The sequence below is a fragment of the Schistocerca cancellata genome, chromosome 4 (assembly GCF_023864275.1).
Source record: "Schistocerca cancellata isolate TAMUIC-IGC-003103 chromosome 4, iqSchCanc2.1, whole genome shotgun sequence".
Taxonomy (NCBI): Eukaryota; Metazoa; Arthropoda; class Insecta; order Orthoptera; family Acrididae; genus Schistocerca; species Schistocerca cancellata.
The window spans coordinates 689,453,075-689,481,030 of NC_064629.1; the positions used below are offsets into that span (position 1 = coordinate 689,453,075).

The following is a 27,956-nucleotide window of genomic DNA, read 5'->3' on the forward strand; positions in this document are numbered from 1 at the left end:
AGATTGTGATTCTCCACCATGGTTTGGATATATCAAACGTGATGCCTCAGATGTCAGACAGATGCATTACATGGGCCATTACAACCAAGTAGTACAAGTAACCTGTTAAAATATTATGGAGTCAGCAAAGGCAAAAATTAGTGGTTTAAAGCACAGTGATCAATCTTTCATAACCATCAGATTTTTAAATAAGAAAAGGAACTCTGTATTGACTAAGGTAGACATAGTTTGAGAGGGATACATTTTGTACTAGTACATTCAGAAACAGAAGGACAGAATAAAATATGTTGACCTCAAACAAACTTATTTTCTGAAGAAATCAGTTGATCCAGAACATAAATTTGTAGGTTGAGTGTGCGTAAGTTTTCTGCACTTCCATTGGCATTCAAAATCCGTTGTATGCTTTACTGCACTCTTGTAGCAGCAGCAGCTGCAAACCTGAGTACTCGCAGATCCATTTACAACTTTATAACAACAAAAAATGGACAGCAAAAATTACCTGAACCATGTCTGTGAAAGATATCACATAACGCCTGCGTCCTCCACAAGACACTTTAACTCTTGGATCACCTCGGAAGAAAGCATCATTAATTATCTTGTTGTTTGCTGCAGAGTAAGCATTCCATTTTCCTGTTGATATATCAAACCATCTCCAAGTGTTTGTAGTTACCTGCAAAATGTGGAAATTCTTAAAAAACAACCTCATATCCTCACACATAATCTAACAAAAATTTTCTATCAGTTCCTGTACATTAACTGAAGCAAGTAACAGAAAAAATGATAAAAATGATCCATTTCAGCAGGTGCAAACCAGTTACAACTGAGACACACAATTTTTATTGAGAATACAGTACTGCACTTCCTACAATTCAATGAATTTGACGAAAGCACCAAAGTTCCAAAACAATGGTTGCCTGCGCAATGGTAAATTTGCTTAAGTCTATTTGTCATGCCAGCGAAGGACTAGACCCTCCTTTCATGGATTAAATTACCACAAATCCTTCATGATGTTGACAAACACCACCACCATGTAGTGCTTCACAAATTCATTCTGGACTTAGAAAAATTTTCTTTCACATTTAGTGTTCAGTGACGTAGCAAGGCTATGTTCTGTTTAAGTGGGAAACATAACCAACAACACACAATAATATAGGTAACATAGCAGCCACATACCATAGTTGAGCTAGAGAGAAAACACTAAAGCTTCATGTTTTGTGCAGTTTTCTGTTCTTTTTGCAGATGAGACAAATCTGAGTTTTTCTACAACTGTGAGAACATACTGAAAGTTTCATTTTTTCAATAGAAGTGGGCACTGTCACACTGGCACCTACATGACAAAGTATTTCTTTACAATGAACTGCCTCAATGCTGGACCTGCCCTAAATGACATACAAATTTCAAATTGTACTATTGGCACCCAAGACTAGATTTTGTGAAGGTTTGTGAAAGATTGTTTATTTGCCTCACCTTTCCCCAGTTTCAGGTAAAGTGGCACTGGATACCTACAATAGTGAATTTAGTTGCTCCAGACATGCCTGCAAAGTATGGGGCAAGTTTGACTATAATCTGGTTGGTTGTGTCACGCATTTGGTGGAAGGCACACTGAACATTTCTGAAATGTAAGCAAAAACTTTGAACCTAAATTTAACTGCAGAAAGCAAACCAAGGATTTATGGTGCATGCATGTAAACATACAGCTCCCTCAAATTGGATGGTCCTTTTGAAAATAAGAACCTGTGGCCCTACACATGTCAAAATGTACCTAAAGTTTGTATCTTCTAGTCATATAAAAGCACAAATATTTTTCAAACACCCTCTATTATGAATAGATTTTGGTGTTGCACACTGCCTATCTGCAACTGCTTGCAAATTCACAGCACTACAAAACATATTTGGGCAAAACCTTAAGGTACAGGTGGTAGAGGCTCTTGAAATAAGTACTCTGACATATGGAATCAAACCTTGGAAAAGAACATCAATGCAGGCATTGTAAAGGTGCATAAAAATTGCCACCCCCCCCCCCCCCAACTTATATTCCTGCTATCTGCTGTACAACAACACAGGTACTTAACATCCAATCTCTACAGATATTTTATACATTAATAACATCCATAACTCAATATGAAAACCATATGAGATGACTTTGGCTTCTAAAAGATCAATGAGGATACCTGTCCTATGAAAGTGGGGTGGTGCACTGTCATGTTGACACTAAATCATTTTATGGACAAGAGGCCTGCAGCAACACATCTCTAAAGAAATCCAGACAATATGTAAAATACAAAATGTGTTGGTTCTTCTGTTCTGAGCCGCTGCCTAGAGAAGATGCTAAATGACTTAGTTCCTTCATCTTTGCATTTTTCTTTCCCCTACAAGATTTGTTGGATGATACTGGAGTTACCTTCTCTCATCATCCTGGCAATTCTCGCCATGTAATCACAATAACTAAATAAACCAATATGGTTTCTTTATCTAGACCTGGGCACCATGTACTAATTACAAGCACACATCACTTTCCAATCCTGACTACACCTCCAATGTGGTGTGCAAACTGATGTCTGAAATGGGATGCCGAATTCACCCTGTTTTTGGCTTTGAGGTGCCACATACAAATTACTAAGCCATGAGCGGATGCATGAAACCACTGTGAGCTGTGATCCAATGGACAAGTGCTTAGCACATTCAGTCTGGGCTGCCTGCCCCAGTCTACCCAGAACTGCCACTGCTGCAGCTGCATGAGGTCAATTGGTGTTGCCCATCACCTCTACAAAACACAACTTTGTAATGCAACTTTGTGGGTACAAGACTCAGCACCAACCCAACACCGGGCATCATCGTCATTTTGCAGCCCAATGCTTCTGAGCTGTTTGTCGATCAACAAAAGTTAGTTGTGAGCTTCACTTTCACGGAGACGACACTGCTGGGGTCCGATGCTACCAGACACATCACCTAGAGCTGCTGTCTAAGATTTTTGTTTATCTTGATGCATGTAGTTTAAAGCGGTATCCACCACCAGGTCATGGGGCATCTGCAGATTGATCCTGACAGGCAAGCAAGGGCTGAGCAACTCTGGGTGGAGGATGAAGATATGCAAAGGTGCCTCAATGAAGAATTAGTAAATACAATTCCACAAAGCAGCACACTGCTGCAGCTAGCCTCGCTTCCCCATTTCTGGGGTTCCTACAGCCTGATCTGTCCCAGTCTGTAAATGACATTGCTATGCGTTTGTGGGTTTCCTCTTTTGCAGGTTGGTAGGACATGTTCTGAGGCATCAAGGGATCACAAATTCAGCATTGGAGGGCAGCGTGGAGGGTAAAAATCATAGCGGGAGACCAAGAGATGAATACACTAAGCAGATTCAGAAGGATGTAGGATGCAGTAAGTACTGGGAGATGAAGAAGCTTGCACAGGATAGGGTAGGGTAGCATGGAGAGCTGCATCAAACCAGTCTCAGGACAGAAGACAACAACAACAACATATTTAGGGAAACTGGAAATTGTCAGCATGGAGTAATTAAGTGTTGGTAGGAGGTGCCAACTTTAATTTGCAAGGAGGGGCAAGAGATTATCCAAATTCTGTAGAAGAGCTCAGAAATACCAAGGCATTTTATGTCCTTCCAAAAGGGCTAGTGGATAGATATGGAGACACACAGCGTCAGTTACTATAGGGCCAACTTTCCACCTTAAACCAATATTTCAGAGAGGATTTAGAACATTTTGCTGACAGAATAATAGCAGTGTCGTATTGTACATATGTACTAGGGGAAGAAACAAAAAGAGTAAGGTACTTCTCAGTGAAGCTCAAACTCACTGCATAGATTTATTTCTTCGCAGGACTGACCAACTCTTAAATGCTGACGTGAAGTGTGCTTTGCCAAGCACAGTAAGGGAGGCCATACGATTCATTTCTACACAAGGAGTCTCAGCTATCAGTCCAATCTTCAACCAGCGTAAATCCCACTAGATGTGCAGTCACTGCATAAGTGTGCTGCACTTGTTAAAAATGCCCAGGTTACAAGGCTCTTGCATGTTTGGCACTGACATGCACCTACTGTAGAAAGGATGGAAATGTGAGAGCAAACTGACTGTGTCTACATATTTCTCAGCTAACCAAATAGGTAATGGAGGTGCACGGAGGAATGCAAATACACAAAATGTGTGCGGGAGCAGTTCTGCAAATGACCCCTGTCCGCTTCCACAAAGCTAATCCAGTAAGAGAAGTAGGACTCACCAATGTGGCAAACTTAAATTTAGATCTACATCTACATCTACATGGATACTCTGCAAATCACATGTAAGTGCCTGGCAGAGGGTTCATTGAACCACCTTCACAATTCTCTATTATTCCAATCTCGTATAGCACGTGGAAAGAATGAACACCTATATCTCTCCATATGAGCTCTGATTTCCCTTATATTATCGTGGTGATCATTCCTCCCTATGTAGGTCGGCGTCAACAAAATATTTTCGCATTCGAAAGAGAAAGTTGGTGACTGGAATTTTGTGAGAAGATTCTGTCGCAGCGAAAAACTTGTTTCTTTTAATGTTTTCCAGCCCAAATCCTGTATCATTTCTGTGACACTCTCTCCCGTATGTCGCGATAATACAAAACAAGCTGCGTTTCTTTGAACTTTTTTATGTACTCCATCACTCCTATCTGGTAAGGATCCCACAATGTGCAGCAGTATTCTAAAAGAGGACGGACAAGCATATTGTAAGCAGTCTCCTTAGTAATCTGTTACATTTTCTAAGTGTCCTGCCAATAAAACTCAGTCTTTGGTTAGCCTTACCCACAACATTTTCCATATTTTCCTTCCAATTTAAGTTGTTCATAATTGTAGTACCTAGGTATTTATCCGAATTTACGGCTTTTACATTAGACTGATTTATCGTGTAACCGAAGTTTAACTAGTTCCTTTTAGCACTCACGTGGATGACCTCACACTTTTCGTTATTCTGGGTCAACTGCCACTTTTTGCACCATTCAGATATTTTTTCTAAATCATTTTGCAGTTTGTTTTGATCTTCTGATGACTTTATTAGTTGATAAATGACGGCGTCATTTGCAAACAACCGAAGATGGCTGTTCATATTGTCTCCCAAATCGTTTATATAGATAAGGAACAGCATAGGGCCTATAACACTCCCTTGGGGAATGCCAGAAATCACTTCTGGTTTACTCAATGACTTTCTGTCAATTACTATGAACCGTGACCTCTCTGACAGGAAATCGCAAATCCAGTCACATAACTGAGACGATATTCCATAAGCACGCAATTTCAATATGAGCCACTTGTGTGGTACAGTGTCAAAAGCCTTCCAGAAATCCAGAAATACAGGATCAATCTGAAATCCCTTGTCAATAGCGCTCAACACTTCATGTGAATAAAGAGTTAGTTGTGTTTCACAGGAATGCTGTTTTCTAAACCCATATTGACTCTGTGTCAAAGGCCAGAGGCGCAGCGATAGACAACCTGCGCGAAAAAGCCGCTGGCTGAGCGCGCAGTGGCCGAGTCCAGTACAAGGTCATGTGACAACGCCCAGGTATGGAGCATGTGGCGCTACTTGAATTTAGTGCTTTTTTTTTTTTAATGATGGGAAAAAGGAGTAAGACGGGAACTTTATTCAATTTCTGTAGCCGTGTGTCAGGTCTCCAAGTTTAATCTTTGCACAGTTGCCAAATCAATGTTAAGACAGTCCACCTTTATCATTGATACACGAGCGCAAGTAAATGTTTTGTTCATTAAATTTACTCATGATTGAGAATTAACACTGCCACTTTGTAGGCTAAGTGGATTGGGGAAGAAAAGGTAATTTATCCAAAAGTTTTGCAATATGTGGACCTGGAAATAGATGGGTTGAGGTACCAGTCCATATTTAAAGTGGCTTAGAAGCATGACCATGAGTCTGATGCCATTTTAGCCAACAGTCTCCTGCACCATTTTCAAGGCACAGTTAACTTATGAACATAAGAATTGTCCACCATTCTGGCACCGTTCCCACTACATCTACATCAACACACTGCAAATCACACACTGATGTGAGGGAGTAGAAAACGAATGGCCCCTTTCCAACAAACCACTACATCACATAACACAGCTTGGAAGTGAAATGAAACCGAGAACAAATTGGTTGGTATAGGGGAAAATCATTTGGATAAAAGTGCACGAAGATTTGTCAAGAGGAGATATTTTCTTAGTGGACCCATTAACAAAAAACGAAATTTTAAATGGTAAACAGATGCATGTTAAGTGCTGTTTATCTTGAAGGAGTACAATACAAGATAGTACATTTTAGTTAGAGCATAGATAATTTTGGAAGCAGCGATGTTAAAACTCCCCGTGGCACCATACCTGCCAATGTGCATGAAGTAAATACTGATGAGATATCATCATACCAAGAAAATATACTGGTGAGAGAACAGAATACCAAGACGACAATCTTGAAAGAACAGTTTACATAAATTCTACCTCAACTATATCACCTGTAAAAGTGGAAATTGAGAAGCAGCTTTAACACCAGTGTAAGGCACATCGGGATGTATTGTAACCCCCTCTAGCCGAATTTCTAACTTACTTGGTAGCAAAAAAACAACTTCCAGCAAACCTTAGAAAAAAATTCAACAAAAAAGCAAATGCACATTAAAACCATGAGGGTTGCCCAGAACATAATACAACACATTTTTTTCCCAGCCAAAAATAATGCTACGAAACATTAGTACGTATTATTTTAGGTCTCCTGAGTGAGGACACCAAGTTTCCGTCACTTTCAACTGACAGTGTAGCTACAGAACAGTTTCAAAATGGCATCTGTGTAGGTGATGTACATTACAAGCAACAGATCATCATTGAATTTATCATTGGAGAGAAAGAAACTGCGGGGAATATTCACAAACACTTGTGGAAGGTCTATGGAGCATCTGTTGCTGACAGAAGTACAGTTAGTCACTGGACACTGAGGATGAGGTCATCAGAAGGTAGTTTGGCAGAGCTCCAAGATTTGCAGTGGTCTGGGAGGCCATCCACAGATACCACCACCTGACAGCCCTGACCTTCCACTCGTTTGGGACGTTGAAGGATGCCATTCATTCATGGAAGATGTTCTGAGGACGATATGATGGTGATTCACACAGTGCGCGCGCACGAGCCGCCAGTTCCACCAGTTCACTCTGTACTGTATTATTTGATCACTGTTTTTCATGGGGAAGCTGACAGCCACCATTTCCTCATATTGTACCATGTGAACAATTCCCAGTTGAGAATCTACCAAAACAATGTGATGCCAGTAGCATAATTTTCTCTGTACATTCATTCTACTTCCTGGATTCTCAGTTTCCATGCATAAGATATTTAATGCATGTCTCTTAAGCTCCTGAATTGAATAATGTTCCATTTTCAACAAGTCATGACCTGTAAACAGTGGTAAACTCCTCTGCGCTCACATCACAGACAACTGTGCACTGTGTTTTAAGCTAGTTCCACAAAGATCAAAGTGATAGGCAAGTGCTTGTTATGAAATGATCAGTTCACTAGCAAATGCTATACACTTGCTGCTCGTTCAAAAACTCTTGCTGGCTGAAATATTCACTTCCAGCAATTGGTTCTCAATCTCTGAATACTCACATTAATAACCTTTGCCATAGTTATAATTTTGTGCCTAATAGTTTGGGATACCCCATGTATTTCCAATTTCTCCTTTTATCAATAAGAAAATAGTATTTTAGTATATTGTCCCCTTACAGTATCTATTTGTAGCACACTTTTGTTTCATTTTCACCATCCCCAAAAACCTTGTTATGATCATGATCTTTATCTTCCAGTCGCAATCAAGGAAACATGTATTCACACACAGAAAATGAATTTCTTACATCAGCAAGTTCACATCTAAGATTAGTGACTACTCACATTTCATCCATAGGTATCTAAGAGTTTACAGTCTATTTTTGGCAAAATTTGTGATTCTTTTTGGCCAAACTTGCGTATAATAAGGTGGTCCTTTTTTTTTTTTTTTTTTTTTTTTTTTTTTTTTTTTTTTTTTTTTTTTTTTTTACGAGTGTAAGTCAATTATTATCCGCAATGTAGTTATATTTTTGGTTATTTTGGAAGTACTGTCATTTTGATGACTCATACTTTGTTTATTTGTTGTTATCTTTACAATTTCGAAGCTGCTAGGTTGGTTTCGTTATCACTGCCTTGCTGTTGATCACAGCTGCTCCGCTGTCTACTCGCATCAAAGAAGAGCCGTGTTCAGTGATCCATTTTTTGTGGTTGGATGGCATATCAGGGGATGAAATTCATCGAAGGCTTTCGGTACACTACGGGAATAGTGTTTTGCCACAACGTAGTTTCGACGAATGGATTGAAAAATTCCAAAATGGTCACACACGTGTTACGCACAATGAATGAGATGGACAACCATTTGCCACCACAAATGAAGAAACCGTTGAGCAATCACATGAAATGAAATGATTCTCTTAGATGATTAACTATTGACGAAGTGGCACATTGCTGCAAAATAGTCATGTTTCTGCCTACCAAATCATCCACAACAGACTTGTGTTTCATGAAGTTTGTGCAAGATGGGTCCCAAAACAACTCTCACATTTGCATAAACAAACTCACTTGGACATCTGCAAAAAACATTTTGATCACTATGGTAATGAATGGGACAACTTCTTAGACAGGCTCAGTACTGGTAACGAAACATGGATCCATCATTACAAGACAGAGAGAATGGCAGAGTATGGAATGGAAACATCCAAATTCGCCATGCAAGAAAAAGTTCAAGACCCAACCATCCACAGGAAAACCAATGCTTATGGTTTTTTGGGATGCACAAGGTCCAGTATTTGAACATTATGGGGAAAGGGGCACAACAATAAACAGTGTACATTACAGTGAGATGCTAACAGCCAAACTAAAGCCTGCAATTTGAAGCAAACCCTGAGGACTGCTGTCAAAAGGTGTTGTTGCATGGCAATGGCCATCTGCATACTGCTGCCCACACAGCTGAAATGCTCCAGAACTCAAATTTGAAGTACTGGATCATCCTCCATATAGTCCCGATCTTGCCCCTTCTGGCTATCACTTGTTTGGTTCACTCAAACAGGTATTAAGGGGTCATCAATTTGCCTTGGATGAAGCAGTGAAACAAGCGGTGCATTCTTGGCTTGCAGTTCAACCAAGAACCTTCTTTTATGAGGGCACCAGGAAGCTTGTACAGAGATGGACCAAGTGCGTTGACACGCAAGGAGACTATGTCGAAAAATGACATTCTTGCAAGTTTCCTATTTGATTACAACAAAATTTCATAACTGTTTTGCAGATGATAAATGACTTAACTTGTAAATGTTTAGATATACAGTTTTTAAAGATTATCATGCTACATGCTTGAAATTGAGGCTTTAGTGCTTTGAAATTGACTGATAAAAATAGTGGTGATTTGGGAGCTTTTTCACTGCAATGTTTGCTTTTGCAAAAAGTTAAAACAGTTTTTTTTTTCCAAAAATGGTCTTTGCTTGTTTTCTGATTTTGGATCTATTTAAGTTTTCAGCAAATGAATGTTACTGCATCTTTGTGCGAGTGAATAGATGCTTCTTCAATTTAAGGTTTTTCTCAATATTATTTTTCTTGTCCCACCACATTTGGTAACTACAAAATCTGCGGATAATGATTTTGACCTTTTGTGGGCATGGTTGAAATACAATGACTGGTTTTGTTTTCCAGTTGCTACAACACTATAAACTGGCAGTCATCCACAAGCATACACAAATTAGAATGACAGTCAAAGGGGTGAGGAGCAGTGCCAGCCAGCTTACACCTGTGTTGTGGGAAAGCAGGACAGACACATGGTCATGAGGAGTCCCAATCCCTCTTGGTGTTGTGAGATCATAATTGAAATCTGACAGGGACTGTTCAAGCTGGAACTCTATCAGTATTTGACACAACTACAGTTCAAAACACCAACCATCTAAAACTGTCACGGTAAGGTGTCCCCATTGTAGCAATTTTTGAACTTTAGCTAGAAGACTCATGTATGCATTTCTTTGCTCCAAGATGCTAGGACCCCTGCCCAGTCCAACATTGAATTACAAACTACCTCTGATAAAATAGTTCATCTTGATACAATCTACAATGAAATAGCATTTATTAGGTAATTGTGTGTTTTCACATTTTGAGGCAGAATATGCATTTACTGCAAATGCGAATGTCCCTATTCATCAGCATTCTCTCAAGTGTATCATGACAGCTGCAGTTTGCGATTAAATTCATTGTTCTTTTACTTTCCTTCGTATTGTAGATACTGTGACAAGTTCTTGCCAGTATCTTTCTTAGCTAATTTATTTAAAAGGTGTTGCTCTACTCTGGAATTTTAAAATAATCTCACTGTGTTACTGAGCTGACTATTATTCCTTCCTAAGACATTAGTTGAGTACTCTAACAGTTACTGTTAAAGTTCTTTGACATTTATCAATTACTACCAGTTTCCTTCCCTCACCTGTAGCATCACTGTTTGATATATATTTAACATTCAGCATTAATGTAACATGTTTCATGACTTCAGAAATACCTTTGTTGAACATTTGAATGGTATACATCAGAACATAAAATTTACAGTGGAGGTGGAGAAGGATGGAAAGTTACCCTTCTTAGATGTACTGGTGGAGCGAAAATCAGATGGACGTCTCGGACATTCTGTGTACAGAAAACCGACGCATACAGATTTATATCTAAACGCGCGTAGTTTTCACCACCCAGCTCAGAAGAGAGCTATGCTGAACACCTTGGTACACAGAGCAAAGGCTATTTCGGACAAGGATCATCTCGGCTCCGAGATTAACCATCTGACGACGGTATTCATAAAAAATGGTTATTCTGATCGTGATATCAGATCTACTCTGGCGAAGAAATCAAGAAAGTACGCTGTTCGAACAGATCAAGAGGACCAACACATCGCGCGGCTACCGTTCTGCGGTGCAACGACCAGCAAGATCGGCAGAGTCCTAAGCCGGCAAGGAATCAGACCAGTCTTCCGGCCACCCAGGAAGATTAAGGAAATGCTGCGACCCGTGAAAGATAATCTTGGCCTGAGAGTACCGGGAATTTACAGCATTCCTTGCGAGTGTGGCAAAAGTTATGTGGGCCAGTCTATAAGAACTGTCGCCGATCGCAGTGTGGAACATCAGCGTCACCTGAAATACAGGTATCTAGAAAAATCAGCGGTGGCTGAGCACAGTTTGTTAAATAAACATAAGATTTTATTCGATGAAACAAGACTACTTGCTCACGCTTCAAACTATTGGGACTCTGTCATCAGGGAAGCAGTTGAAATTAGACTCTGTGAAAATAATTTCAACAGAGATTCCGGTTATGCACTCAGCAATGCATGGAAGCGCGCAATTGATATAGAAAGAGCGCAGAGGGAGACTTCTTACATTCCTCGCAGTTCTCCGCCTGTTGCGATGGATGGCGCTGCAAGCAACGCTGGATAAAGCGCGCAAACAAAATCTATGGATATAGAGGCCGCCACCTCAGTACGCATCGGTTTCACCGTGACGTCATCCAGCCAATGAGAAGCCGTCCACTGCTTATAAAAGCGGAAGCCTCACCGGTCCACGACAGTCAGTTTTACCCCTGACGAAGATGACAGAGGTAGTCATCGAAAGCTTGGGATTTTATCCAAATTTGACGCGGCAAGTAAACCGAGAACTTTTTATGCAAGGACTCCGTCGCGAAAAACTTCGTAGTCACACCTTTTTTCCGTTCATACTATGAATAGCAATAACATTACTGTGCTCTTGTTCCATGCCTACAGGTAAACACAGGAGTACCTGGTTAGACATGTAATTGAATGATGGTGTTGAAGCAAGTGCAAAATACCACAGCACTCAAGGCAGTAACAGGCCTTGGTGGTATTAGCAAAATAAACAATGTGGCAGTTTGAAATACTTGGGCAACAGCATCAGGGTGTTTACATATATCATTGCAACATTCCTGTCCAGAATTGGTAGTGTCCGCTGGATTGATGGACTGGAAGAGTTTTGTAGACTGCAGGGTGCCCTATACAGTACTAGTGTTTTTAAACTGTATCCAGAGCACGCAGTCCGACAGAGTTAGCTAAATCAAATGAGAATTCCAATTTTACAACATTAACAGAGAATCAATCTTTTGAAACTTTTCTTTAGAAATTTAAACCCAAAAAATATGTAATATTCATTAGTTCCACAAGCACTCATAAATTAGCCCCACTAGTAGCTAACACTTTCAATTTTTATTTGTAAAAATATATTACTTAACTTACCTGAAGCATCTTATCTCTCCTTTCAGAGCTGACTTTGATCCTTTCAACAGCATTTATTAGATTCAAAAGATGAGTCAGCCACTTTGGTGCAACAGTAGCATGAAACATTTTCATAACAACTTCAGCAAGCTCTAGCAAACTTACAAGGGAAGAAATGATTCCTCTTCTTACAATTAACAGAGCACATGGAGTCCGCAGCTCCTGAATATATAAAAAAGTATTTATATTAAAACATAACAATAATTCTGATTAAAGTTTTCATAACATTATGTACACACAGTAATATTTTTTGCAGCTTTAAAACTTTTATGTTAACTTTTTTTGAACTAGAATTTCAGTATATTGGCAGAAAAATGCAGAAATCATAAACATACATTAGAAGCTATAAAAAAGCAAATTTGTTTCTTACAAAGAGCTACATAACATATTACTTACTTCCAAAAGAAGTGAAAGTAAATGCATCCTTGCAGCGAGTTTACTGCCTGTAGGCGACTCCACGAATGCAGATAAAACTTTTGATGGTTTATCATACTCTTCAAAGCATTCTTGAAACAACTTTTCAGCATATGTATCTACCTGTTTAGCAATACAAATTCTCAAATACAGAAAGAAAATACGAAATTCAATAATACAATGGAAAGAAAGTAAAACTATGTGTGTGTTAACAACTTTTCCACAACTTATCTGTAAAATTTTCAGATTTTACTCATCACTGGCATCATGTTATGGAATTTTGACCTGTAATTTTTTTAACTGACATACAATACAACTTTCTGTAAATTTTTATTTAATGTTTCCCATTATGTATCTCCTCTAAGATCTAGGAAAGTTTAGACTATGGAAATAGGATGAATTTTAGATCAATGCACACCGCCACTGCCGAGGCAAGGGTAATAGTGAAGGATTGTTAGCACATATACTATTTGGTCAGAACTATCTGGACATCTATTAGTGGATATTAAATGGGGTATATCCAATCTTTGCCTTTATGATGGCTTGAAATCTGCTGGAGACACTGTCAATGAAATGTCTCAATGTGTGTGGAGGAATGGTAGCCCATTCTTCAAGAGTTGAAACCATAGAAGATAGTGATGTCGCACATTGGGGTCTAGAGTTAAGACAATATTGTAAGTTATCCCAAAGGTGTTCCATTGGGTTCAGGTTGGGACGCAGATCAGGCCAGTCTATTGCCGGAATGTCACTGCCCAAAAGTCATTGCTCACAGATGGTTCACATTCGTGCTGTTAAAAACAATCATTGTCTCTGAACTGTTCCTCAACTTTACGCAGTGCACAATGCTATAAAGTATGTTGATATCCTTCCTTAAGTGTAATAAAGAAACCATGACTTGACCATTAAAAACACCCCCACACTGTAACACCAAAACCTGCATACTTCACCAAACTCAATGGAGGCTGGGCAGCATAGGAGGCATGGAGGGAAGGAGGGTGGGAGGAAGAAGGCATAGAAGTGTATCGACTCAAATGTGTCCTACACTGAAAGTGACAATCTTTGATTGAATATATTTTATAAATGCACAAATTTGTAGCTTCAGTCTTGTTTCTTTTTGATCAACTCTGTATGGTGGACCAGAAGGGCAACTCTCCATTACGTTTGCTTGTTTACTTCCACAAAGTTCTCAGATTTTAGTGAAAACTGTCACAAAATAACGACTCAATTCAAAGTCTAAGAAAGTCTTGTCTGTATATGCCAAGGAAAGCTCTTCCTTATGTAGCGACCCTTTTTTCTATCCCGACTTCCGTATCTTGCATGAAAGTAGGAATGTTAATTTATCTATACATTGACTGGTATTGAGGGGTTTTGTTTTATCCCGGCTAGTTCTTAAATTAACCCCAGTGAGTCACTACACATATTGTCTTCCCAGTTCTGAAGGAAAAAAACCATAAGTAAATTAATACTAGTGTTTTCAATAGATTCTCGTTCACTTGTTTCAGTTACTAGTCTGCAGTTTATTCTACATCTACATTTATACTCCGCAAGCCACCCAACGGTGTGTGGCGGAGGGCACTTTACGTGCCACTGTCATTACCTCCCTTTCCTGTTCCAGTCGCGTATAGTTCGCGGGAAGAACGACTGTCTGAAAGCCTCTGTGCGTGCTCTAATCTCTCTAATTTTACATTTGTGATCTCCTCAGGAGGTATAAGTAGGGGGACGCAATATATTCGATACCTCATCCAGAAACGCACCCTCTCGAAACCTGGTGAGCAAGCTACACCGCGATGCAGAGCGCCTCTCTTGCAGAGTCTGCCACTTGAGTTTGTTAAACATCTCCGTAACGCTATCACGGTTACCAAATAACCCTGTGACGAAACATGCCGCTCTTCTTTGGATCTTCTCTATTTCCTCCGTCAACCCGATCTGGTGTGGATCCCACACTGATGAGCAATACTCAAGTATAGGTCGAACGAGTGTTTTGTAAGCCACCTCCTTTGTTGATGGACTACATTTTCTAAGAACTCTCCCAATGAATCTCAACCTGGTACCCGCCTTACCAACAATTAATTTTATATGATCATTCCACTTCAAATCGTTCCACACGCATACTCCCAGATATTTTACAGAAGTAACTGCTACCAGTGTTTGTTCCGCTATCATATAATCATACAATAAAGGATCCTTCTTTCTATGTATTCTCAATACATTACATTTGTCTATGTTAAGGGTCAGTTGCCACTCCCTGCACCAAGTGCCTATCCGCTGCAGATCTTCCTGCATTTCGCTACAATTTTCTAATGCTGCAACTTCTCTGTATACTACAGCACCATCCGCGAAAAGCCGCATGGAACTTCCGACACTATCTACTAGGTCATTTATATGTATTGTGAAAAGCAATGGTCCCATAACACTCCCCTGTGGCACGCCAGAGGTTACTTTAACCTGTCTGTAGACGTCTCTCCATTGATAACAACATGCTGCATTCTGTTTGCTAAAAACTCTTCAATCCAGCCACACAGCTGGTCTGATATTCCGTGGCTCTTACATTGTTTATCAGGCGACAGTGCGGAACTGTATCGAACGCCTTCCGGAAGTCAAGAAAAATAGCATCTACCTGGGAGCCTGTATCTAATATTTTCTGGGTCTCATGAACAAATAGAGCGAGTTGGGTCTCACACGATCGCTGTTTCCGGAATCCATGTTGACTCCTACATAGTAGATTCTGAGTTTCCAAAAACGACATGATACTCGAGGAAAAAACATGTTCTAAAATTCTACAACAGATCGACGTCAGAGATATAGGTCTATAGTTTTGCGCATCTGCTCGACGACCCTTCTTGAAGACTGGGATTACCTGTGCTCTTTTCCAATCATTTGGAACCTTCCGTTCCTCTAGAGACTTGCGGTACACGGCTGTTAGAAGGGGGGCAAGTTCTTTCGCGTACTCTGTGTAGAATCGAATTGGTATCCCGTCAGGTCCAGTGGACTTTCCTCTGTTGAGTGATTCCAGTTGCTTTTCTATTCCTTGGACACTTATTTCGATGTCAGCCATTTTTTCGTTTGTGCGAGGATTTAGAGAAGGAACTGCAGTGCGGTCTTCCTCTGTGAAACAGCTTTGGAAAAAGGTGTTTAGTATTTCAGCTTTACACTTGTCATCCTCTGTTTCAATGCCATCATCATCCCGGAGTGTCTGGACATGCTGTTTCGAGCCACTTACTGATTTAACGTAAGACCAGAACTTCCTAGGATTTTCTGTCAAGTCGGTACCTAGTATTTTACTTTCGAATTCACTAAACGCTTCACGCATAGCCCTCCTTACGCTAACTTTGACATCGTTTAGCTTCTGCTTGTCTGAGAGGTTTTGGCTGCGTTTAAATTTGGAGTGAAGCTCTCTTTGCTTTCGCAGTAATTTCCTAACTTTGTTGTTGTACCATGGTGGGTTTTTCCCGTCCCTCACAGTTTTACTCGGCACGTACCTGTCTAAAACGCATTTTACGATTGCCTTGAACTTTTTCCATAAACACTCAACATTGTCAGTGTCAGAACAGAAATTTTCGTTTTGATCTGTTAGGTAGCCTGAAATCTGCCTTCTATTACTCTTGCTAAACAGATAAACCTTCCTCCCTTTTTTTATATTCCTATTAACTTCCATATTCAGGGATGCTGCAACGGCCTTATGATCACCGATTCCCTGTTCTGCATATACAGAGTCGAAAAGTTCTGGTCTGTTTGTTATCAGTAGGTCCGACTCCACGAGTCGGTTCTCTGTTTAATTGCTCGAGGTAATTTTCGGATAGTGCACTATGTATAATGTCACTCGATGCTCTGTCCCTACCACCTGTCCTAAACATCTGAGTGTCCCAGTCTATATCTGGTAAATTGAAATCTCCACCTAAGACTATAACATGCTGAGAAAATTTATGGGAAATGTATTCCAAATTTTCTCGCAGCTGTTCTGCCACTAATACTGCTGAGTCGGGGGGTCGGTAAAAGGATCCAGTTATTAACCTAGCTCAGTTTTTGAGTGTAACCTCCACCCATAATAATTCACCGGAACTATCCACTTCTACTTCACTACAGGATAAACTACTACTAACAGCAACGAACACTCCACCACCGGTTGCATGCAATCTATCCTTTTTAAACACCGTCTGTACGTTTGTAAAAATTTCGGCAGAATTTATCTCTGGCTTCAGCCAGCTTTCTGTACCTATAACGATTTCAGCTTCGGTGCTTTCTATCAGCGCTTGAAGTTCCTGTACTTTACCAACGCAGCTTCGACAGTTTACAATTACAATACCGATTGCTGCTTGGTCCCCGCAAGTCCTGACTTTGCCCCGCACCTGTTGAGGCTGTTGCCCTTTCTGTACTTGCCCGAGGCCATCTAACCTAAAAAACTGCCCAGCCCACGCCACACAACCTCTGCTACCTGTGTAGCCGCTTGTTGCGTGTAGTGGACTCCTGACCTATCCAGCGGAACCCGAAACCCCACCACCCTATGGCGCAAGTCGAGGAATCTGCAGCCCACACGGTCGCAGAACCGTCTCAGCCTCTGATTCAGACCCTCCACTCGCCTCTGTACCAAAGGTCCGCAGTCAGTCCTGTCGACTATGCTGCAGATGGTGAGCTCTGCTTTCATCCCACTAGCGAGACTGGCAGTCTTCACCAAATCAGACAGCCGCTGGAAGCCAGAGAGGATTTCCTCCGATCCATAGCGACACACATAATTGGTGCAGACATGAGCGACCACCTGCAGATGGGTGCACCCTGTACCCTTCATGGCATCCGGAAGGACCCTTTCCACATCTGGAATGACTCCCCCCGGTATGCACACGGAGTGCACTTTGGTTTTCTTCCCCTCCCTTGCTGCCATATCCCTAAGGGGCCCCATTACGTGCCTGACGTTGGAGCTCCCAACTACCAGTAAGCCCACCCTCTGCGACCGCCCGGATCTTGCAGACTGAGGGGCAACCTCTGGAACAGGACAAGCAGCCATGTCAGGCCAAAGATCAGTATCAGCCTGAGACAGAGCCTGAATCCGGTTCGTCAGACAAACTGGAGAGGCCTTCCGCTCAGCCCTCCGGAACGTCTTTCGCCCCCTGCCACACCTTGAGACGACCTCCCACTCTACCACAGGTGAGGGATCAGCCTCAATGCGGGCAGTATCCCGGGCAACCACAGTCGTAGTCCGATCGGGGGATGCGTGGGACGAGCTGGCTGTCCCCGACAAACCCCCATCCGGACCCCCACAGTGATGACCATTGGCAACAGCCTCAAGCTGTGTGACCGAAGCCAACACTGCCTGAAGCTGGGAGCGAAGGGATGCCAACTCAGCCTGCATCCGAACACAGCAGTTGCAGTCCCTATCCATGCTAAAAACTGTTGTGCAAAGAACGTCTGAACTAATCTACAGAGAGCGGAAACAAATCGACACAAAATTTAAACGGTTATTAAAATACAAGATTGCCTAGTAAATGCAGTAATGCTGCCACTTGTGCACTGCTGACACACTGCTCGGCGGCGGAAGGAGACTACGCGATTTTACACTATTCAGGTACTAAAACGCGATGCTACAACTCTCAAATACTATAATACGCCCGAAATTTATGAATTAAACAATGCAAGTACCAAAAACACGCAAAGAAATTAAGAATTAAACTATGTAACAAATGAGTGAGCTAGGAGTATACAACTTGCTGCTGCAGCTGCTTATCCAACGGCGGCAGGGAAATTTTCTTGGTGAAAATCACGTAACCTAATTATTTATGAAACTAAATCGAAGTAAAGTTCAAGACGAATAGTCAGTTTCAAATTAACACGTTATTTTATTTAACAATGATTATTAATAAATCAGTTCATTCACACAATCACATTCAAAGGGGTTCTTTGAATAAGTATCTAATCTGGAATCCCGTCAATATCAGAGATACTAAACAATGTTCTGTCACTTTTGATAAAAAGATTGTTCTCGTTTAATATCCTTAAACTGTCATGAACTATGATTACTAGTCGCGTGAAGTAAAGTTTTTCCACTATCACAATACAAAGTCCGAATCTGTCCAAAAACTGTTAATTCCGTAAAATATTTAAATCTTCACACGAAGTGACATTAAAGTTAGAGAGATTATTGATCACCTCCCCGTTCCTCTAACATGACAAAAGTTCTAATTCTGATCTGAAATTAATGCTTCCCAAAAAACCATCTCATTACGATTTATTCTTGCGCCCTGATTTAATAAAGCTCCTATTGTTGCTTCCTAAAGCTGTACATCCTAATTGACTTCGAACAGACTAGAGGATAGAGACTGGAGTATCATAATTGCATTGTATGTCTATTTACACTTTATTAAATGCTATCTTTGGTCTTCAAGACCTACATTCTGTGACAATAATATTGATTTTCTCATATATAAGAAAAACTAATAATTTAACCATTTCTATCGTTTTTTCCCCCCTCCCATGCTTCCAAAATTTATGGTTAAAATTCTTTTCTTTTTCTATTATTTTTGTACTATAGATTTCTCTCTATTTGTCTCTTATTTCTATTTCGTAAATTACTACTTTTGGAGGGGCTTGGGACATTTTCTGAATTTATATTTCGAGGGCATGGGAGCTAATTTGGGAGCTATTTTGGTTTATTAACACCGAGAGGTGTTGTAGGTGTTATACTTAGTAATGCATGCAGTCACTTTTCTTTAGGGTCTGTGGTATTTTACCACTTCACTTACATTTTGTGTCAACACAAAATGGTCTTTTTCTTCTACCTGAAACCCTAAAAGTGCAGTAACAAACCCTGAATCTTTACCTGTGAAATGACTGTGTTGATGGTTACATCACGGAAATGTGGACCAATCCTCTTTGCAGCAGCTGTCAAGAGGTCCATAGCATAGTACGTTGTTTCAGGTATCCAGTCAATGTACATCATACATGAACCAAACACATCTAAAGAAAATTCATCCAATGCTTCTCTGCTGATTACCACATACTCGTCTACCTAAAAATTGATCAGGAACAGTTTTAATATTAATGAGAGTTTTCACTTTGTGTCAAACAGATAATAACGTACACTGAAGTACATATAGAGAGTTATTTATGTCATTAATTAATGTTCAAAGAACTACATCTTAACAGAAAACAGTGTTGAACAAAATTACAGAATATAACATGCGTCTGACTGGTGCTGATTGCTGAAAGAGAGAGAGAAATTTTGCAGACATACCATGTTTAAAATAAGGAACAAACTACATGAACCAGAGTAGAATCCTCTAACATGCATTTTCTTTCTGAATATCAAACCCTACAGCAACTTGATAACAAGTTATTTTATAACTTGTAGGACCAAATCAAAAGGGCATGAAAATTAAATTTCCATTCAGTACTAAATTTTGTTCTGGCACTTGATGTGGTCATTCACATCTGTCAATTGGGGGTGTCAGTTTCACATAGCCAACAGGTGCATAGCTACCAATGACTGGTGAGAAATTAGATGTTGTACTTTGACTGCTGAAACTGAAAGCATCTCATACTTTACACAGAATTTGTGGATACGTAGAACCATTGCCATGCCCAGAACATTGAAATTTTTACAATCTCTTTGGAAGAATGTTGCTGTGACATACTAATCTGGCTGCAGCTGGAAGGTGCTGACAAACCTCTTTGCCTACCCACCACATGTTATGACAAACACTACCAACACTGCTGCACAAAACATTCACCCTACTCTGGACTTTTACAGACACTTAATGCAATTGTAAGAATGAAAAAATACTTCTCTCAATTTACTATCACATTGTTTTCATTCTAACAAGCTTATTTCATGATTAGATCACAATAAAATCTTTATAATATTGTCAGATAGTCTTTTGTCTTATGGAACACTCACCTTCCCCATTTGAATCAGTGGTGATGGGTGGTTTAAGAGATAGTCTGTAGCTTGCTCCAAACCGGATGTATTCTTAAGTGCAACCACACAACGGTCTTCTGTGAATCCCATGTCCATCAGTTGTTTGAGATGGTCAAGATTAACACCCAATGCAGTATTAGTTACATTTTTTGCAGGAGCCTCAGATGTCGTGGGAGTTGGAGGTTTAGCTAACAAAGCTTTCTTCCTTGACGCAATAGTTTCATTCAGCATTTCTTGATAAATTCTTTCCTGCAGTTTAAAAATGAGTCTTAGGGATAATGAAGCTTGTGCTAGGTTTAAAAGTGAATCATTAGTTTATTACTGTAATGATAATCAAACACATCTAAGGGGCAAAGGATGTTGCAAGTGCACATCACGCAACACTCACCCCTCTGATAATGTGTCTCAATATGGCGAACATGGTTTCAGACATGCGAGTTCCATATGTCTTCAAAGGTTTTTTCCTCCACATCAGCATGACAGCCTGGTATGCATCCTGGAAAACCAGTGACATAGTGTTTTCAGTTGACTACATCTTTCCATGTGTGCTGAATTATTACATCAGGCTTTCATGAAGATACATTTATACATGGTGCTTTGAGAACTGATGTAATAACTGTAAAGTTTAAATTACTACCTCCAACTTTCAGATAAACTCATCCACATGAGCTACACCAATGATTAGAACATTGAGTCGTTTGCTTACTTTGTCACAAATATAGTCTATCACCCGTTTAATTAAGGTAATACATCAAATTATGTTGACATCTGCATGTCAAGGACAACACTTGTCTACAACTAACTTCTATTACACAGATAGTAACCTACAGTCATAACACTACTATCTTTACCAAAAAGCTAATACATAACTTCACCACCACTCATTAGTTCATTAATTAACTGTACCTTTTCTTGTTGAAATAAACAGAACTATTCAAGGTTGTTTTTCTATTAAAAGACCAGTACTGAACTGATCCCAGACAAGAGCCATTGTCAGCTGGATTTCTTGTTTTTAAGATTTCTGACATGCTATGTTCTCACTGTCCCATTGCCAATACCAATCCCTATATCATCATTGCACCACTCTGAAAATAACTGCAATAATGAAAGTACACTCTTTTAGGTTCTTTTATTCACTAAACCCTACCCTCAATTGTCTTCTCTCTATCTATACATAGCCTTGATTGGCAGACAACCTAAATCTGTCATATGCTTGATATTTTTTGTGAAGTACTCCCATGCCTTTCTTCATTCTGCAACTACAGTACTTCTGACTTTTACATTAATGCTGTTTTAGTATAGTGCTCTCGATTCCTGCCAATTATGTCTCATTACATTTTCAAAGTGCACACAATGAAACCAGTATTCAGTATAAGTTAATTATCTTATGATTTTAAGATGCAAATTGCTTATGGGCTAACAAGTGGACCACTGCCTACATCACTGATTTCATCCACATTTATGACATATGCAAGGCTTGGCCAGAAATTAATGTGACAAAAGTGGCAGTGCCAAATGGCAAAGGATTTAGAAACAATAGCATTTTTGGCTTGGGCTGGGCAAAGAACAAGCCATTTATAGAAGTGTTGTTTCCAGGTAGTGGTTGGCACAGCAGAAAGAGTACACAACAGTAATCCAAGGGACACAGGTCCGAGTCCCTGTATGGAAACATTTTTTTTTTTTTTAAATTTTTATGTTACACAGCAAATAAACCGAAGTAATGTTGAATATATTTTATATATTAGTATCTTCATTAAAGGAATGAAAAGAGAAAGCAAAGGAAAATTTGTGAATTCAAATAAATTTCCAGGAAGTAATTGTAAGGCATACAAAATAACTATGTAATTAAGATTAGATACTTTTACTATCCTACAGTTAATATTTAACACATGCTGATTGTATTCATTGTAAAAAGAGGGAAGCAGTCTTGCACACATTAGGAATGCCACATTTTTACTATTACAAGGTTGTTTTAATGTTTCTATACAAAAAAGTGGTTTACATTCATAAAAGTTTCTCTCTCTTCACACAGTTTGGCAGTGAACCACATGTAACACATCATTTTGCCTAAAGTTTTTGATGGCACTCAGCCACATTTATGCAATACTTTTTAAAAGAGTGAACTGCCATTTGACTGTTTATCATCATATTTATCTTTTGTACTACCCATATTTTGGCTTTTATGTCATTGTCAACCACAAAGCTAAAAGTTGTTAGGCCATTATTAAGTCGTATTTGGACTACCTTAACAAATAAGACTTAATAATGGCTCAACAACTTTTAGGATTGTACTTGATAAGGACATAATAGCTGAAATAAGGGTAGTACAAAAGATGAATACAATAATACACAGTCAAATGGCAGTTAACTCTATTAATAAATTTTGCCTAATATTGGTGACGACACAGAATTTAGTTTGATTAAGTCTTCTCAGAATGTGATTTACTCTGCTGATGAGAAGGGCGGATCTGAAGCTTTTTGACCTAAATTCTTTAGTTAAAAATTAACAAAGATCACACAGTTGTCATACTGGTGCGCATTTGGGGGAATCACTTTAATACCACACAATGACAATCCATCTTGAAAAACGTTTTAATATAATTGTGGATTTGTTATTCTTCCTAATGAGCCAATTAATAGAAGAAATTTGTTCTCCTGCATATAGGGTTTCATCAATTAGGCATTATCTCAGTTTGTCTGCAGTCTAAAAAATGTAAAATAGAAAATACAATTTCCCCATAGGAACTTGATCCCATGACCCTCAGATTACCATTCTGTGCTCTTTCCACTGTGTCAACTGCTGCCTGAAACTACGCTAACGTATATGGCTCATGTCATGAGGGACTAATATAAACTGATAATATAATCAATTTTTTTTAATAAGCAAAATTTTCTCTTTCTGGTAAGCGTTGTTTTATGTAGCACTTCTGCTAGTTTCTAGTCCACCTCTTCCATAAACGTGATGTTGCTGTGTGTGTCTGAACATACCAATGTGATAAAAGATACCAAAAAATTATACTGACTATATGATTAGTATGATAGTATGCCTTTGATCAGCAGGTAATTGTTTTAAAGGACAGATCAAGATTTTGACATCATCTCTGTAACCCACAGGAGGCAGAAATATGTTTGTCTTCATACTGGCTGTTAACTGACACTACCACTGTCACCTAACTTTCAGTGCTACATCCCAAACCTATGAATCCCATAAAAACTTCTGGGATCATCCTTTGGAAGTGACATTCATCATTTCCCATCTTGGACACATTCAACATATGTGTCAACAAGACAATAGCCTCCAAGGCATCTCTGTGCAATCGTCTACGACCTTGGAAACTATCACAGGCTTTTATACCTAATATCTTAGCCAGAAGTTTTAAGATGCAAATAGGACTGAACAATTTGGACATGAATGACTTCTAGTGAGGGCCTTTACTGATAATTATCTCATTTCAGTTTTATTTACAAGTGCAGGCACCCTTTTTGGTAGGAGAAACTCATTTTACAGTTTTAAAATGTAGCTGTCTATTTGATCAATAATGGCTTTTATTACTTTGACATGAATCAAGTCCAATAGACTCCTTCCATGGTTGACAATCATGGCTACAACACAGATGGATTTTACTCTTTTCTAAGCAGCTAATGTCCTTGTGCATCATTAAATAATTGTCAACCTCACTGCTAAGGGAATATTACGGTTTAACATCCACTGAACATCAGGTCATAGATGAAAGCAACTTATTTTCAGATAAAGTCTGAGTCATGTATGAAACCAGCCAAATTTTCAGTCTTTCTGTGCATCTACCTCGATTTACCACTGGCAGACAATAAGTTCATTCTCCTTGTGAGCAGCTAGCCCCAAGTTACATCTAGATGATGAGGATCTCTCTCCTGCATGCTGCACTGTTACCATACATTGTGACAACCAAATTGTTCATTCAATTATCAATGTTATTTTGTTGTACCAATGTATCTGAGGATGTGTAACTGTAAATTCATTAGAGTGCTTTCCAAATATAGCAATAAACCTGGGGTGCTTCATAAGCAAGGAGCATTATTTACCACATTTATAACTTTCCCAAACTTTAATTTTAAAGCAGGACTCCTATTGCTCATGTTTAAAACTACAAGAATGGACTGCAGAAACATTTGGTGTCTGCAAGAGGACTACAGAGAGAATTGTAAACCAAAGTATCAGAGTTGTAGAAAACTCAGAAAAACATGGTTTTGTACAACCTGGAAAGCATTTAAATCACAAGAAACCTGTAAAACGAATGGGTGTTTTTGACAATGATATTTTAAAGCAATCTGCATTTGAACTGTATATGAGTGATGAATACCAGACATCACAAAAACCTGTTACAATTATGCATAAGAAAATTGACTTCAAAGGAAGCACTTTGTCAATGCAAAGAATGTTAAAAGACATTGCTTTCATATATGTTTAATTCTTTAATTGAAAGAGGTGACACAGGTGCAGCACAAGCTGCTTCCCTCAGAGATGCACAATACATGAGGAGGAGGTAATTCAACAGTGTATTATCTTGATGAAATATGGGTGAATTAAAATCATTCTAGGAATATCTTCTGGATCAAGAGTTATGGTACTGGCAGTTCTGAGTGCTGGTTCTTCTTCTGGTTTTGTTCCTGAGAGTAAACCTGTATCCAGGTGTAAGAAAAACAGCAGTGACTACCATTCACAAATGGATGCTATCAAGTTTAAAGATGTGGTTCACTGAACAATTCCTGTCATACCGTGCTTCGAAGTCTGTCATTATAGTGTACCTAGCCAGTTATCATTCTGCTGATAAAGAGAAAATAAGAAATTGGATATTGTGTTCTGGCTTAAAAATAAAATGTTCCACTCATTATACACCAGACTCATGCCAAACTCTTGCAGTATATTAATTTACACAAGTCACCTGACAGAACATAGAAACTTTACTTTCCTGCACATGAATGTGGGTAACACAGTTTTTCATTTACACACATATCTGTGTCCGTACAATATGATGGAACTAATTTGGACACAGGTTAAAGATTATGCAGAAGAAAAAATAAAACATACATGATAACAGAAACTGAATCACTTGTGCATGACGTAATAGACAACATTTACCCTTCCACGTGCAAACACTGAAAAGCTACAGGAAGTAGACTTTGATAGGGAGGTGAAGACAGACATAAGCCTAGAACCAATCACCATAAATTGACAATCACATGGTTTGGTCACAGAATCAAATAGGAGTATTACAACAGTAGACTTTGGAAAAAATACTTAAAATTGCTTACTTTCAAAGACTCATGGTTTAAAAAACCTGTGTTTGTCAATCTATAAATTGTATACACAGTATATGAGCACTTCCTAGCATTTACTGAGTAGTAGCTTCTAACCTATGAAGTATGCAGCCTATAATGCTCAACATATTGCCCAAAGGGAATTTAAGCTTTTCCCAGTGTGTTGTACGCGCTAACAACAACAAATGGGGCTGGAGAAATTCATCAAAAATTGGTATTATAGTGGTTCATGGTGTGGGTTCCTGTAGTCATATCCTAGTTCATGAACCATGGGCAACGTATGAATGGCCAAGTAAGTGGTCCCGACTGTCGGGATACCAGTTGCTTTGGAATAAGGCTGGGCATCTCGGACATATTCTGAGTCGTGGTCACCTTTGTGCTCATAAGGCAAAGACTACCAAATCCACCAGTTAGTCCCTCAGCCATTAGGGGTAAAACCCAATGGGACTCGGGGCAAGTAAGGCTAGCAACCTGCTTCCTTGGTACTTTAAATATGATGCTGGCAATAATCAGAGCAAAATGCCTCGGACCTTTGGAGGTGACGGAGTCCCACCTCTAACTGACAAACCAGGGACTCCTAAGATACGACTTGGCAAACAAATGGTAATGAGATGGGGAGCTATTAATATCAATGGAGGCTACTCTGGGAAGAAGGTAGAGCTGGCAGAGGCTGTAAGTAAGATGGGGCTGGACGTTTTAGCTGTTAGTGACATTCGGGTAAGGGGTGAGAAAGAAGAGGAAGTGGGAGAATACAAGGTCTACCTGTCAGGAGTCAAAGCAGGAATAGCACAATGGGGTGTAGGGCTTTACATCAGGAAAGAAATGGAACCCAGCATAGTTGCAATAAGGTATGTAAACGAACGACTGATGTGGATAGATTTGACAGTGTCTAGCAAGAAAATGAGGATTGTGTCAGTATATTCCCATTGTGAAGCGACAGATCAAGATAAGAGGGATAGTTTTTATGAGGCACTCAGTGATGTAGTTGTTAGAGTAAAGGACAAGGACAGTGTTCTGCTCATGGGTGATTTTAACGCCAGGATTGGAAATCGAACAGAAGGGTATGAAAAGGTTATGGGTAAATTTGGAGAGGATATGGAGGCCAACAGGAACGGGAAACAACTATTGGATTTCTGTGCCAGTATGGGCTTAGTAATCACAAACTCCTTGTTTAAACATAAGAACATTCACCGGTACACTTGGGAAGGCAGGGGAACCAGATCTGTCATTGACTATATAATAACAGATCAGGAATTCAGGAAGGCTGTGAGGGACACACGTGTATTCAGGGGATTCTTTGATGACACTGATCATTATTTAATCTGCAGTGAAATTGGGATTGTGAGGCCGAAAGTGCAGGAGGTCAGGTCCATATGTAGGAGGATAAGAGTGGAGAAACTTCAGGATAAGGAAATCAGGCACAAGTACATAACAGCAATCTCAGAAAGGTACCAGTTAGTTGAATGTAGTCAATTACAGTCATTGGAAAAGGAATGGACAAGGTACAGGGACACAGTACTAGAAGTGGCTGAAGAATGTCTTGGAACAGTAGTGTGTAAAAGTAGGATGAAGCAAACAGCTTGGTGGAATGATACAGTCAAGGCAGCCTGTAAAAGGAAAAAGAAGGCGTATCAAAAATGGCTACATACCAGAACCCAGGTAGACAGAGAAAGTTATGTTGAAGAAAGAAACAAAGCCAAACAGATAATTGCAGCATCGAAGAAGAAATTGTGGGAAGACTTTGGAAACAGGTTGGAGACTATGGAGCAAGCTGCTGGAAAACCATTCTGGAGTGTAATTAGCAGTCTTCGAAAGGGAGGTAAGAAGGAAATGACAAGTATTTTGGACAGGTCAGGAAAACTGCTGGTGAATCCTGTGGATGCCTTGGGCAGATGGAGGGAATATTTTGAAGAGTTGCTCAATGTAGGTGAAAATGCGATCAGTAATGTATCAGATTTCGAGGTAGAATGGGATAGGAATGATGATGGAAATAGGATCAC

At 39.6% G+C, this 27,956-nt stretch overlaps 1 protein-coding gene across 1 annotated transcript in view; it reads right to left on the reverse strand.

The window, feature by feature from the left end:
• LOC126184382 (E3 ubiquitin-protein ligase HUWE1-like) overlaps positions 1-21,172 on the reverse strand; it is a 219,850-nt gene extending 198,678 nt beyond the window's left edge. Inside the window, exons 1-6 of the mRNA XM_049926767.1 lie at positions 21,047-21,172; positions 20,638-20,907; positions 19,561-19,749; positions 12,735-12,875; positions 12,300-12,500; positions 500-670 (exon numbers count right to left, since the gene is read on the reverse strand). Coding sequence (XP_049782724.1) covers positions 500-670; positions 12,300-12,500; positions 12,735-12,875; positions 19,561-19,749; positions 20,638-20,907; positions 21,047-21,172 — 1,098 coding nt within the window. The remainder of the gene's footprint in view (positions 1-499; positions 671-12,299; positions 12,501-12,734; positions 12,876-19,560; positions 19,750-20,637; positions 20,908-21,046) is intronic.
• Between the last annotated feature and the right edge of the window lie 6,784 nt (positions 21,173-27,956).